The sequence below is a fragment of the Phaenicophaeus curvirostris genome, chromosome 14 (assembly GCF_032191515.1).
Source record: "Phaenicophaeus curvirostris isolate KB17595 chromosome 14, BPBGC_Pcur_1.0, whole genome shotgun sequence".
Classification (NCBI taxonomy): Eukaryota; Metazoa; Chordata; class Aves; order Cuculiformes; family Cuculidae; genus Phaenicophaeus; species Phaenicophaeus curvirostris.
This window is the reverse complement of record NC_091405.1, coordinates 18,372,771-18,385,493: the sequence shown is the minus strand read 5'-3', so window position 1 is coordinate 18,385,493 and position 12,723 is coordinate 18,372,771. Positions and strand designations below refer to the sequence as shown.

The 12,723-nt window shown below is 63.2% G+C and overlaps 1 protein-coding gene across 1 annotated transcript; it reads left to right on the top strand.

Moving 5' to 3' along the window:
- The first annotated feature begins 340 nt into the window (after window positions 1-340).
- CDH1 (cadherin 1) lies at window positions 341-10,074 on the top strand. Its single transcript, XM_069868292.1, has 16 exons — window positions 341-447; window positions 1,420-1,534; window positions 5,284-5,531; window positions 5,605-5,736; window positions 5,825-5,980; window positions 6,057-6,201; window positions 6,333-6,505; window positions 6,870-6,998; window positions 7,115-7,300; window positions 7,386-7,630; window positions 7,719-7,861; window positions 7,958-8,182; window positions 8,433-8,654; window positions 8,736-8,866; window positions 9,149-9,292; window positions 9,435-10,074. Exons 1-16 carry the CDS (start codon window positions 391-393, stop codon window positions 9,645-9,647), a joined length of 2,664 nt encoding a protein of 887 aa, XP_069724393.1. The 5' UTR covers window positions 341-390; the 3' UTR covers window positions 9,648-10,074.
- Window positions 10,075-12,723: the final 2,649 nt, after the last annotated feature.

Here is a 12,723-nt window from a genome sequence, read left to right as displayed (position 1 = left end):
GTCCTGGGAGTACTGGAAGTACTGGAGAACTGGAAGTACTGGTGTACAGGGGTTCTGAGAGTACTGGAGTACTGGAAGTACCGGGGTACAGGAGTCCTGGGAGTATGGGAGCATTGGGAATATGGGAGTACTGGAAGTACTGGGGTACAGGGGTCCTGGGAACATGGGAGTACTGGGGTACGGGGGTCCTGGGAGTATGGGAGTACTGTGAGTAGCGGGATGGGGGGTTCCCAGTACCCCGGGGGTCCCGGGGGTCCCGGGGCGGTGCCTCCCGGCGGGGCGGGGGGCGGCTCCCCGGGGCGGGGTCACCGGGCACCTGCGGGGCGGGGCCGGGCGGACCCACCTGCGGCTCCGCGGCGGCGGCAGCGCCCGATCCGTGCGGCAGCGGCCATGGGGCGGCGGGGGGGCCGCCCGGCCCCGCTCTGCCTCCTCCTGCTCCTGCTCCAGGTGAGGAACGGGACCGGGACCCTACCTGGGACGGAGGGATCCCACCCGAGGTCGTGGGGAACCTTCCTGGTGCCGGGGAGCCCCTCCAGGGACCCTTCCCGGGGCGGCGGGGCAGCGGCGGAGACCCTGCCTGGGACCGTGGGACCTTTCCTGGGGTGACAGGACCTTGCTGGGACCCTTCCTGGTGTGGTGGACCCTGCCTGGGACCCTTCCCAGGACCTTGGGACCCTTCCTGGGGCAACGGGACCCTGCCTGGGGCCATGGGGTCCCTTCCCAGTGTGTTGGGACCCTGCTCAGTACTCTGCCCGAGACCCTGAGATCCCTCCCAGGACCGTGGGACCCTGCCTGGGACCCTTCCCAGGACCGTGGGACCCTGCCTGGGACCCTTCCCAGGACCGTGGGACCCTGCCTGGGACCCTTCCCAGGACCGTGGGACCCTGCCTGGGACCCTTCCCAGGACCGTGGGACCCTGCCTGGGACCCTTCCCAGGACCGTGGGACGCTGCCTGGGACCCTTCCCAGGACCGTGGGACGCTGCCTGGGACCCTTCCCAGGACCGTGGGACGCTGCTTGGGACCCTTCCCAGGACCGTGGGACGCTGCTTGGGACCCTTCCCAGGACCGTGGGACCCTTCCCAGGACCGTGGGACCCTGCTTGGGACCCTTCCCAGGACCGTGGGACCCTGCTTGGGACCCTTCCCAGGACCCTGGGACCCTTCCCAGGACCGTAGGATCCTGCCTGGGACCCTTCCCAGGACCTTGGGACCCTTCTTGAGGCAACAGGACCCTGCCTGGGACCATGGGGACCCTTCCCAGTGTGTTGGGACCCTGCTCAGAACTCTGCCCAAGACCCTGAGACCCTTCCCAGGATCAGGGGACTCTGCCCAGGATCCTTGCTGGGACCGTGGGACCTTGCCCAGGGCAGCAGGACCATGTCCAGACTCACTCCAGGACTCATCGCTCTCTCTGGGCAGGCTGGACACTGGCTGTGCGAGCAGGTAGCCCCTTGCCAACCAGGCTTCACCGCAGAGACTTTCACCCTCACGGTACCGCGGGACAGCGTGGCCACAGGACAGGCGCTGGGGCGAGGTAAGGTGGGGGGCTGTGGGGACAGGCTGGGTGCACGGCACTGGAGTTGGCGATGGAAGACAAAGCCGTGGCAACGGGGCGGCAATGGAACATTCTCTGCCCAGCTCGGTGGGGACAAGGCCGTGGGGACGGAGCTGTGGTGGTGAGGACAGGCTCGGTGCATGGTGCCACAGGTGGCAGTGGGGTCGGGGACGTGGCTGCGTGTCCGTTCTTGGCCGTGGGGCCGTTTTGAAGGCCGAGGGGAGCTCAGTGCTCCCAGCGCACCAGGCTGGCGTCGCGGCGCGGGGGCAGCGGGTGCCTCTCCCCGGGGTGCGCCGGCGTGGGCAGCGCTGACTCAGGCAGCGCGGACCTGTTGGGGCCGGCAGGCTGGGGCGTGGGGCCATGCAGCCGCCCATCCTGCCCCTCGCCCGCACGCACGGTGTCTTCATGGGTGCAAACCCACCTTTTCCAGCCCTGGAGCTGAGCTCCCAGTGTGGTCTCTTGGCGTGGGGACAGTGGTGTCGCCGTGCTGGCACGAAATCCCCATCCCGGCGCGGCGGGTGCTGGTGCCGAGCCCTGTGTGCCTGGCTGTGGCAGCTGCGCCAGCTCGGGGTGCCAACAGCCTTCCTTTGCCGCGCACGTACCCTGGCTGGGGCAGCCGTGCCGGGCGCTGCTGCCCTTGGAGGAGGCACCGGGGACAGGAACGCGCGAGGAAGTGGGTGCTGGGGACCCGCTTCCACTTCGGGTGCCCTGCACCCCCTGATCCACGGGCACTGCGGGGCTGGGTGTGTGTTTCTGGGGCAGCGCTTGCGCCATGGCCGTGGCCACCTGCAGCGGTTACGGCTGACGGTGCCGCCGGCCCCACAGTCCCGGATGCAGCTGGAACAGGCGCAGGCTGCGGGATGCAGAGCACCACATCGGGGGCTCCCAAGGCCCCTGGCACTGGGAGGGCTGGTATCGAGCTGGGAACCATACCCTGCCCCGCACCTCAGGAATTGACCGTTTGTTAGCTTTCTGGTTGATCATTAACGAAGCCGCCCAGCTACAGCAGCCCGTGTCCATTCGGGCTGTGCCCGATACCAGGGTGATGGGCAGCCACGTGACCTTGGCGTCTCCCCGCTGCACAGGGCTGATCTTCTGTGCCTGGATTTGCTGGAAATCCCCCGTCCCAGCACCAGCGTTTCCAGTTTCGGTCCGTATGGAGACGGGCGTGGGAGGAGGGAGCGAAACAAGCATTGGCGTCGGCCCGTAGGGGCCACATGCCACAGCCACAAGGCTCGGCTGTGCCGCGCTGGTGCCCGGCTGCGCGGGGCTCGAGCAGGGTGGGCTCTCTGCGATGTGGGCTCTCACCACGCACCCATCAAAGCCCGGGGACAGGCTGTGGTGAGGGCAAGCTGATGAGCCAGCCTATAATTAAGCTGGATGAGTTGAGTGCAATGCCTTCCCTCCGACTTGTCTGGACAGGCTCGTTGGGCGCCTGTGCCGGGGAGGGGAACACCTGCGTGGGGGCTGGGACAGGACCCCGTGGCTCTGCACAGAGGGTGGGCGAGGGGTCTCTGGGGTGGCACAGACCTGTGGGACGTGGAGACGGGCTGGGACGCTCCCGTGCCAGCCCTGGGTGGGGGAAACCTCGAGAGTCTGAAGTCATGGTGAAACTCGGGTGACGTCAGCGGGCGCGCCAGCGGGACGTGACACTCGCAGCACCTTTGTCCCAGCTGCCCCTGGGCAGACATGAGCCCCCCCGCCGGCTGCTGGCTCCTACCCTGGCACGGCTGTGCTTGTGCAACCCACGCTGAGTGGGCACCCTGGGGTGGTGGCATCTAGCTCAGCCCCAACAAGGCACCACAGGGTGTCTGCCCTGGTCCCCATCCCACTGTGGGGACTCATCCCCCCTGCCCTAGCGGGTAATGCAGAGGTCTTGGCTGTCCCAGTGATCCAAGCGTGGTGGCAGGGGATGTGGAGGGGGGAGATCTCCCCAAAGCGCCTCCCCAGCCCTCCTCACCTGCAGTGCAAACACTCCAGGAGAAGAGAGGGGCCTCCTGGCTCTGAGCCCCAGTGGGGGAGGGCTGTCGACAGTCTTCCTTCAACTGAGGAGGAGCCGGAAAAACAGGTTGTGCAGGTGGGAAAGGGAGGAGAGGGAGTGGGTGCTGAACACTGAGCGCTGGTTGCACCCAGCGTGAGGCTGGGGGCTGAGCACTGCCCCCTCACTGCACCTACCCAGCTCGGCACCTGGTCCCTGCACCCATGGGTGCCAGGGTGCCTCTCCCCATGGCTGCGGCAGCGCGTGGCCTGCTCCAGCATGCTCCTGCCCCGCCGGCCCCACCAGCTCCCCGAGCCCGCAGCCGTCGCCCGGGGTCCTGCTGCGGGGCTGGGCTGGGCTGGCATCGCACCGGCACGTTGTCCCGGCCCGAGTCGGGGGCACCACGGTGGGTACCCCCAGCCCAGGGCTCAGCTAGCGCTCCCCACCGGGGGCTGATGTCACCCCACGGTGCGATGGGACTCGCCTCGTGCCTGGTGTTGGGGAGTGCTGCCCACCCTGGGCACGTCGCCTTCCCGTGGCACAGCCCTCGGCACCGTGCGGATCACACCGGGGCTGATGGTGCCCGCGCTGGCAGGGGCTCCAGCCTGGGTGCTGTTGGCTCAAACAAACCATCTCCCAGACAAAGAGTGTTTGTTCAGGAGCTGCCCACAGCGCAGCCCTGGCTCATGTGATGCCTGCTGACTGCCTCGGCGCCACTCGGAGCCTCCTCCCAGGCTGTTCACGGCCCCTAAGTGCCGGTCCTGGTTTGTACCACGTCCCAGCGGGGTGCCAGGCTGCCCTGAGCTGTGGTGGGTGCCCGCTGTCCAGCTGCAGGGGTGTCGGAGGTGCCAAAGGGTGGGCTGGGTGCTCTGGCTGCTGCCCTCCACCACGGAGGCACTGGGACCAGCATCTTCCTGCCACACAGGTTGACACGTCCCCTTTCTGAGCTGTCCCTGCTGCGGACACATGGCCGTGGTCCCCAGCCGTGCGGGGGCTTGGGGACACCCTCAGACACTGGGGCACCATCACCTGCCTGCAGTGCCTGTGGATCAGCCCTGGCTGTGCCCAGGGCCCCCCAGGCCAGGCTACGGGAAAGCCGGCTGCTGGTGCAGGTGAACAGGCGCTGCCCTTGTTTCCAGACACGGCACCACTGATGTGCCGCAGGGATGCACCATGACTGGGGATGTGCTACATGGCAGGGGTGTGATATGTGTGAGGATGTGCTGTACACGGTTCTGTAGACAGGGATGTGCCATAAATGGAGATGTGCCATACGCGGTGCTATAGGCAGGGATGTGCCGTACACAGGACGAGCCGTACACGGTGCTACAGACAGGGTTACAGGCAGGGATGTGCCATGCACGGCAGGGACACGCTGTGCTGGGTGCCATTTGCCCCATTGCCACAGGCCAGCGGGGATCCCTTGGCACAGCAGGCTGTGCCGTGCCCGGTCTTACACCAAAGCCACAGCAGGGATGCACCGTGCGTCATGCCACACACCCTGTCCGTGCCAGGGATGGGATCCCAGCGGAGTATGTGGCACTGAGCGTCCCCACTGCGCCTGTGACCCTTGTGGTCCCCTGGTTTTCTGAGCTGTGGCTGCACTGTGTGTGCTCACATCGCGCTGTCCCGCACCCTCTTGCCCTGCCAACCGCCTGTCCCGTGGTGCCCAGGCACCTGCCCTGCCCTTGGTGGCTCCTGCCTGTGCAGCACCAGGACCCCCTTGCCCACCTGCTCTCTCTGTCCCCAGTGAGCTTTTCAGACTGCGGCAAGCAGCGGCGGGCTCCGTACCGCTCGGACGACAGGCGCTTCAAGGTGAGCAGGGACGGCGTCGTCTCTGCAGCACGGCCTCTGCAGCTCCAGGGCCAGGAGATCAGCTTCTCCGCCTACACCTGGGATACCACGGGCAAGAAGCACTCGGCCAAGGTGATCTTGCGCAGGCGGCCGCACCATCGCCGCCACCACGACAACCACCACCACGACCACCAGCATCATCAGGTAGAGCACAGCCCCTCTCCCCGATGCAGAACGCGCACAGGGCCAGCACTGAGGTGAACCGCTCTCCCTATAGGACAATGTACCTGACGTCCTGACCTTCCCCGAGCGCGGCCATGGACTCCGGCGGCAGAAGAGGGACTGGGTCATCCCCCCCATCAACTGCCCCGAGAACGAGCGGGGACCCTTCCCCAAGAAGCTGGTGCAGGTACACGGCCCTGCAGGCACGGGGTGTGGGGCAAGGCGGGTCCTGGAGCGCTGGGACCCCTCTAACCCCTCCTGTGCCTCGCTGCCAGATCAAATCCAACAAGGACAAGGAGACCAAGGTTTTCTACAGCATCACAGGGCAGGGGGCGGACACCCCCCCTGTGGGCATCTTCACCATCGAGCGGGAGACGGGGTGGCTGGAGGTGACGAAGCCGCTGGACCGGGAGGCGATGGATAAATATGTCGTGAGTGGGGGGCCGGGATGGGGAGGGACTGGTCTCTGAGGGCCTTCCAGAGACAGACTGACGGTGCCCCTCGCAGCTCCTCTCCCACGCTGTGTCGGCCAACGGGCAGCCCGTGGAGGACCCCATGGAGATCATCATCACCGTGACGGACCAGAACGACAACCGGCCTGTCTTCACCCAGCAAGTCTTTATTGGATACATTGAGGAGAACGCAAAACCAGGTACATGGGGGGCTGACAAGCCAGGAGCCCCATGGCTGGGACCACACGGGGCTCTGAGTCAGAGCCAAGCTGAGCTATCCGGTGGGCTTTGTCCCACAAGTAACATCTCCCCTGCTTGTCCCCATGTCCAGGCACGTCTGTGATGACCGTGAATGCCACGGATGCAGACGATGCAATCAATGTGAACAATGGCATCATCAGCTACTCCATCCTTAGCGAGGAGCCTGAGAGTACGCAACGAATGTTCACCATCAACCCAGAGAATGGCATCATCAGTGTCATTGGCACCGGGCTGGACCGGGAGGTGGGCACCCTTATTGCATCCTGAGGGAACTACGTGGCAGCTCTCAGCGGAACTTACCATGGGGAGCCAGGAATGCCAGAGCTCCAGGGTCTGGCCAGTTTGGAGACTTGCCATTCCCCAGTCACTGTTCTCTGCTCTGGGCATTTCTACAACCCTGAGCCTGTCGGGGATCTGTGCTGGAGATGTTGCAGGACCCCCTGCTGAGTCCTGGGACTGGGTGGCCTGCCAGCCTTGTGGGTGGGCAGCAGGAACATCAGCTAGTGTCTGTGCCAGTGGTGAACACCAGGGCTGGAGAAAGCGGGAAGAGCAGGCAGGCAATGCCGGAATCCATCGCTGTCCTAACTGTGGTGACGTTGGCTTGCAGACCACTCCCAACTACACGCTGATCATCCAGGCTGCAGACCAGGAAGGCTTGGGCCTGACCAACACCGCCACTGCCATCATTCAAGTCACTGATGCCAACGACAACCCTCCCATCTTCGACCCCACCATGGTATCCGAGCTGGCTACTGCGAGCCGCTGCCCTCCCCAGGGCATCGTGGCGTGAGCTCTCCCACCCCGGGGTGCCCGGAACCACCCAGGTGATCATCCCTGTTCCTTCTCTTGTAGTATGAGGCGACAGTGGATGAGAACGAGGTGGGAGTGGTGGTAACCCGGCTGCATGTGACAGACCAGGATATGCAGGGCTCCCCTGCCTGGAAAGCCGTCTACCACATCAAAAGTGGGGACCAGGATGGCGACTTCAGCATCACCACCGACCCCAAAACCAACGATGGCATCCTGAAAACGGCCAAGGTGGGTCCTGCCACCACGCAGCCGCCCCAGTGCCAGCTGCCTCTCTGCCGGCGCTACTCCGGCTCCTCTTTCCCACCCTTTCCAGGGTCTGGATTATGAAACCAGGAGCCGGTACAACCTCGTGGTAACGGTGGAGAACGCTGTCCCCCTCACTGTGCCTCTGCCGCTCTCCACGGCTAATGTCCTGGTGGTCGTCGGAGATGTGAATGAAGCCCCCATCTTCATACCACCAGTCAAGAGGGTGGAGGTGATGGAGGACCTGCCAGTGGGGCACCAGGTCACCTCCTACACGGCCCAGGACCCAGACAAGGATCAGAGGCAGAAAATCAGGTGAGTGGGAGGGGGTCAGTGGTGGGGGGGGGGCGTGCTGGTGTGTCCGAGGGGCTCTTCCCTCCTGCTGACCCCTTGCTTGCCCCAGGTACCGCATGGGCATCGACCCCGCGGGGTGGCTGGACATCGACTCCGAGAATGGCATCGTCAAGGTGGCGCAGCCGCTGGACCGGGAGGCGGTTCATGCCATCAACAGCACCTACCAGGCCCTCGTCCTGGCTGTGGACAGTGGTGAGAGCTCCCTGCCGTGCCCTTTGGCTGCCACCCATCTGGGTTGAGGAGCCGGGACTGCCTCCCCAGGCACCTTCCTAACCCCTGGTCCCATAGGGTCACCAGATAAAACTGGCACGGGGACACTGCTGCTCCTCCTCGGGGATGTGAACGACAATGGGCCCATGCCAGAGCCCCGGGCTTTTGACATCTGCAGCCGGCAGCCCGAGCAGCAGACGCTGACCATCGTTGACAAGGACGTGCCCCCCAACACCTACCCCTTCCAGGCAGGGCTGGAGCACGGCTCCAGCACCAACTGGTCCGTCGAGGTAACTCAACAAGGTAGGTGTCGCATCATCTGGCCTGGCCACCCACCTTTGGTGCAGGGCGGTGGAGGACACCAAGCAAGGGCCAGATCCCAAGCTCTCTCAGCATTCTGTGCTCCCCTGAGTGCAGCCGGTGCCAGCCCCTGCGATGGACACCGGGCTGGGGAACTGCCACAGGGCAAAGCCCCACGCGGGTGCTGAGGGTGTCCCCAAAGCGGGGAGCGAGGATCTGTCTCTGAGCCCAACCCTTCTCTCTGCTGCACAAGACCTGGTGGTGGTGAAACTGAAGAAGGAGCTGGAACCGGGGGAATACACCATCTTCCTGAGGCTGATGGACGCGCAAGGCAAGGTGCAGGTGACGCCAGTCAAAGCCCAGGTTTGCGACTGCGAAGGAGCGGCCAAGAACTGCGAGCGGCGAGCATACATCGCTGGTGGCCTGGGCGTCCCGGCCATCCTGGGCATCCTGGGGGGCATCCTGGCACTGCTGAGTGAGTACCATGGGACGAGATGGGATGGGGACAGGGACACCCTCGCCCCACCGCCCTGACACCAGTGCACTCTGCCTGCAGTCCTGCTGCTGCTGCTGCTGCTCTTCGCCAGGCGGAGCAAGGTGGTGAAGGAGCCGCTGCTCCCACCCGAGGATGACATGCGGGACAATGTCTACCACTACGACGAGGAAGGCGGCGGTGAGGAGGACCAGGTAGGATGACTGTGCTGGGTTGGACTCTGATGGGGGGTCCTTGTGACACTCCCCCCATGGCCAGTGGTGGTCTTGTTCCCTGAACCACATGGATGCTTGGGGACCACAAGTTTGCCACAGGTCTGCTCACTCCTGTGTCCCAGCTTCGGTCACCCACCACCCTCTAAACCCCAGTGCCCATGGTGCCCTTAGTCCTTTCCACCCCAGGTCCCAGCATGGCCGTGCCTGTGGCCACCCCTTGAGCCTTGTCTCCTCATGTCTTCCCTCTTCATCCCTGCACAGGACTATGACCTGAGCCAGCTGCACCGGGGCCTGGACGCCCGCCCTGAGGTGATCCGCAACGACGTGGCTCCCCCGCTGATGGCTGCCCCCCAGTACCGGCCTCGGCCGGCCAACCCTGATGAGATTGGGAATTTCATCGATGAGGTGAGCCGTGGCCCCTCACGGTGCCCTGGGTGGGGGGTTGGTGGGGTGAAGCCCCCATCTGTCCCAGCACCGCTGAGGTGTCCCCCAGCTGGCAGTGCCCCCAGCCCCGAGGAGATGGGTGCTGACCCCTCTGTCCCCCCAGAACCTGAAGGCGGCCGACACGGACCCCACAGCACCCCCCTATGACTCCCTGCTGGTGTTCGACTACGAGGGCAGCGGCTCGGAGGCCACCTCGCTCAGCTCCCTCAACTCCTCCGCCTCCGATGCCGACCAGGACTACGACTACCTCAACGACTGGGGCAGCCGCTTCAAGAAGCTGGCGGACCTCTACGGCGGCGGGGAGGAGGACGACTAGGATCCCTCCAGCCCCAGGCTGGCCCGCAGCTGCCCAGCACAGGCGGCTCAACTCATTTCACCCCCCCAGACTCGCATCGGACTTTGCCCAGGGGGTGGCGGAACCCCCCTCCAGCATCCCCTCAACCTGGTGTCCACATGCCCCTTGTTCACTGAAGGGGAAACTCAGGGTCTCCAGGGCTGGGGGTGGTTCCTGCCCTCCCTGGGCTCTAGGCAGGGCATGGAGCCATTCAATCCATTCCCTGTCCCGGAGCCGAGGCGCTCTTGGCTGGGCTGGACAGGACCAGCTCCTTTTCTCCAGCAGGGACGGGCCCCTGCCACCTCCCTCCCTTTATCGGAGAGGGAAAGGGTTTTTCTCTGGCGCTCTCTGAAATACCTCGTGCTCACAACCATCAACCCGCTGCCATGCTCGGCTCCCAAGCAGCACCGGGGTGGCCCCAGCTCCACATCTCTGCTGGAGCAGGGAGAGGTGACTAATTAATGCAGACCAAAGTTGTCCCATCACGTGCTGTACGTGAGGGAATTGTATTTGATAAGAGTACTCACAGGCAGATTTCTATTTTTCTGGATCCCAGATTATGATATGATTTCCTTCTGTGTCGTGCCAGGTGTAATTATTGTGCAGTCAATGAAAGGCGCTTTCGGAAATCAAGCAGCTTTACTGAAATCCTGAACTCTGTGTTTAGCTGTTGTTGTGGTTTGTATTTTTTATCGTGGGAAAAAGGGTCTGATGCAGGCTGGGAAGCCAGCAATGCTCTAGTGTTGATTGTATGGTTTTTATATAAAATTGAAATAATAAATTGTTTTAAGAAAACACAAAGTCCCCCTTTTTTCTGTGTGCGGCTCTGTGTATCAGGGAGGAGTCCATCCCAGAGCACGTGTTTTCTCAGTGCCAGTGGCCAGGGCTGGCAGATTCCCAGCTTTCCCTTGCACCGAATCAGCCTGGCTGGGAACTAGGGAAAGGAGTAGCAGGATAGGAAGTGAAAACCAAGCTTGTGCCTTCTCAGGGTGGCTGTGTGTGCGCAGAGCTTGGCCCGACAGCCTCCCCCGCAGCAGGGGTGAGGCTGGGAGCCAGCGGGAGATATTGCTGATGTTTGTCCAGCCCTGTAATTGCTGTGACCTCCCTTCAGAAAGACAAAGAAGAACACGCCCCATGGTGCCTGCAGGCTTCCAGCAGCCACAGAGGCTGGTGGAGGGTTTGCAGTCATCCTGCCGTGGGCAGGCAAGATGCTAATCATAGAATCATAGAATCATAGAATAACCAGGTTGGAAGAGACCCACTGGATCATCGAGTCCAACCATTCCTATCAAACACTAAACCATGCCCCTTAGCACCTCGTCCACCCGTGCCTTAAACCCCTCCAGGGAAGGGGACTCAACCCTCTCTCTGGGCAGCCTCTGCCAGTGCCCAGTGACCCTTTCTGTGGAGAATTTTTTCCTAATGTCCAGCCTGACCCTCCCCTGGGGGAGCTTGAGGCCATTCCCTCTCATCCGGTCCCCTGTCCCTTGGGAGAAGAGCCCAGCTCCCTCCTCTCCACAACCTCCTTTCAGGTAGTTGCAGAGAGCAATGAGGTCTCCCCTCAGCCTCCTCTTCTCCAGGCTAAACCCCCCCAGCTCTCTCAGCCGCTCCTCTTGTTCTCCAGCCCCCTCACCAGCTTGGTTGCTCTTCTCTGGACTCTCTCCAGAGCCTCAACATCTTTCTTGTGGTGAGGGGCCCAGAACTGAACACAGGATTCGAGGAGCGGTCTCGCCAGTGCCGAGTACAGAGGGAGAAGAACCTCCCTGGACCTGCTGGTCACGCCATTTCTGATCCAAGCCAAGATGCCATTGGCCTTCTTGGCCACCTGGGCCACTGCCGGCTCATATTCAGTCAGCTAATATAGGCGCTTTGTGCCACAGATGGGATCTGTTTAGTCCAAGGGCAGGTCTGGCTGCTGACCCTGAGAGCAGGCTGGGAACGTGCAGCTGCTGCACCTCGGTTGCTCCAAGTCCCACTTATTTTGTCGTACAGATAGAGGCGGAGATGGCTCTGGCCTGGGGAGCATCGCTCCTGGGATCAGGTCTTGCACAGGTCAGTGTGCCCAGGTGGCCACCAGCATCCTGGCTTGGATCAGCCGTGGTGTGGCCAGCAGGAGCGGGACAGGGATTGTCCCCCTGCACTGGCAAGGCTGCGCTTTGCATCCAGGGTTGCCCCCTCATTCCTAGAAGGACACTGAGGAGACAGAGCGCGTCCAGAGAAGGGACTGGAGCTGGGGAAGGGTCTGGAGCCTGGGGATTGTGGGAGCAGCTGAGGGACCTGGGGCTGTTTAGCCTGGAGATGGGTGTGGGAGGGGACGAAAGGAGCTGCTCAGCCTGGACTGATGCTGTTGTGGGACTGAACTCTTTTCCCGCAGGAGGATTTAAGGTGGGCAGGCATTTTTAGATGCATTTCACTGTGAGAGTTCAGGGTTTTAGAATCATTCAGCTACGCCAGATCTGATTTCAAATCTAAAGGCGTGTTTTTTCAGCTCTGTCGAGACACACAGCCCCATCGGGCTTGTGTTTGGTGCCCGTGATGCAGCCTCGGTGAATGGAGTTTGTTGCAGCACCGGGCTGTGATGAATCCGAAGGGGGTGTGTAACCTCCAGCTGCTTTTTCTCCTCCTGGTGCCAGGCTGGAGCTGAGCTCCACGCACTCACGGCTGTTTGGGGTTGCACTGACAGCTCCCTGCGGGGAAGGCTGGGAAGTTTGGATTACAAATGGCTGGAAAATGGGTTTCCTTCCCTCTCCGGAGCGTGCCCAATGCACCAGCTGTCGCTGTTGAGCAGGCTGGTCCAGTGGGAGGTGACCCTGCCCATGGCAGCAGGTTGGATGGAGGACGATGATCCCTACAGGCCCTTCCAGCCTATGAGCCCTCCCGCCCCGCCCAACATGGCGGCAGCGGGAAGCCGCGCTCGCCCATCGACCTCACCAAGCTGGCGGCGGGGACCACACCTCCCCCCGCCCGCCCTCCCCAAGATGGCGGAGGGGGCCGAGCTGCCCACCTGACCTCCCCAAGATCCCTAATGAGTCGCTTTTCCGCTTTTAACGGCCCCCTA

Coding starts and splice junctions, on each gene's coding strand:
- CDH1 (XM_069868292.1), top strand. CDS start 391: ATGGGGCGGCGGGGGGGCCGCCCGGCCCCGCTCTGCCTCCTCCTGCTC. Junction 8,183..8,432: donor CGTCGAGGTAACTCAACAAG/GTAGGTGTCGCA, acceptor CTGCTGCACAAG/ACCTGGTGGTGGTGAAACTG. Junction 8,867..9,148: donor GCGGCGGTGAGGAGGACCAG/GTAGGATGACTG, acceptor ATCCCTGCACAG/GACTATGACCTGAGCCAGCT.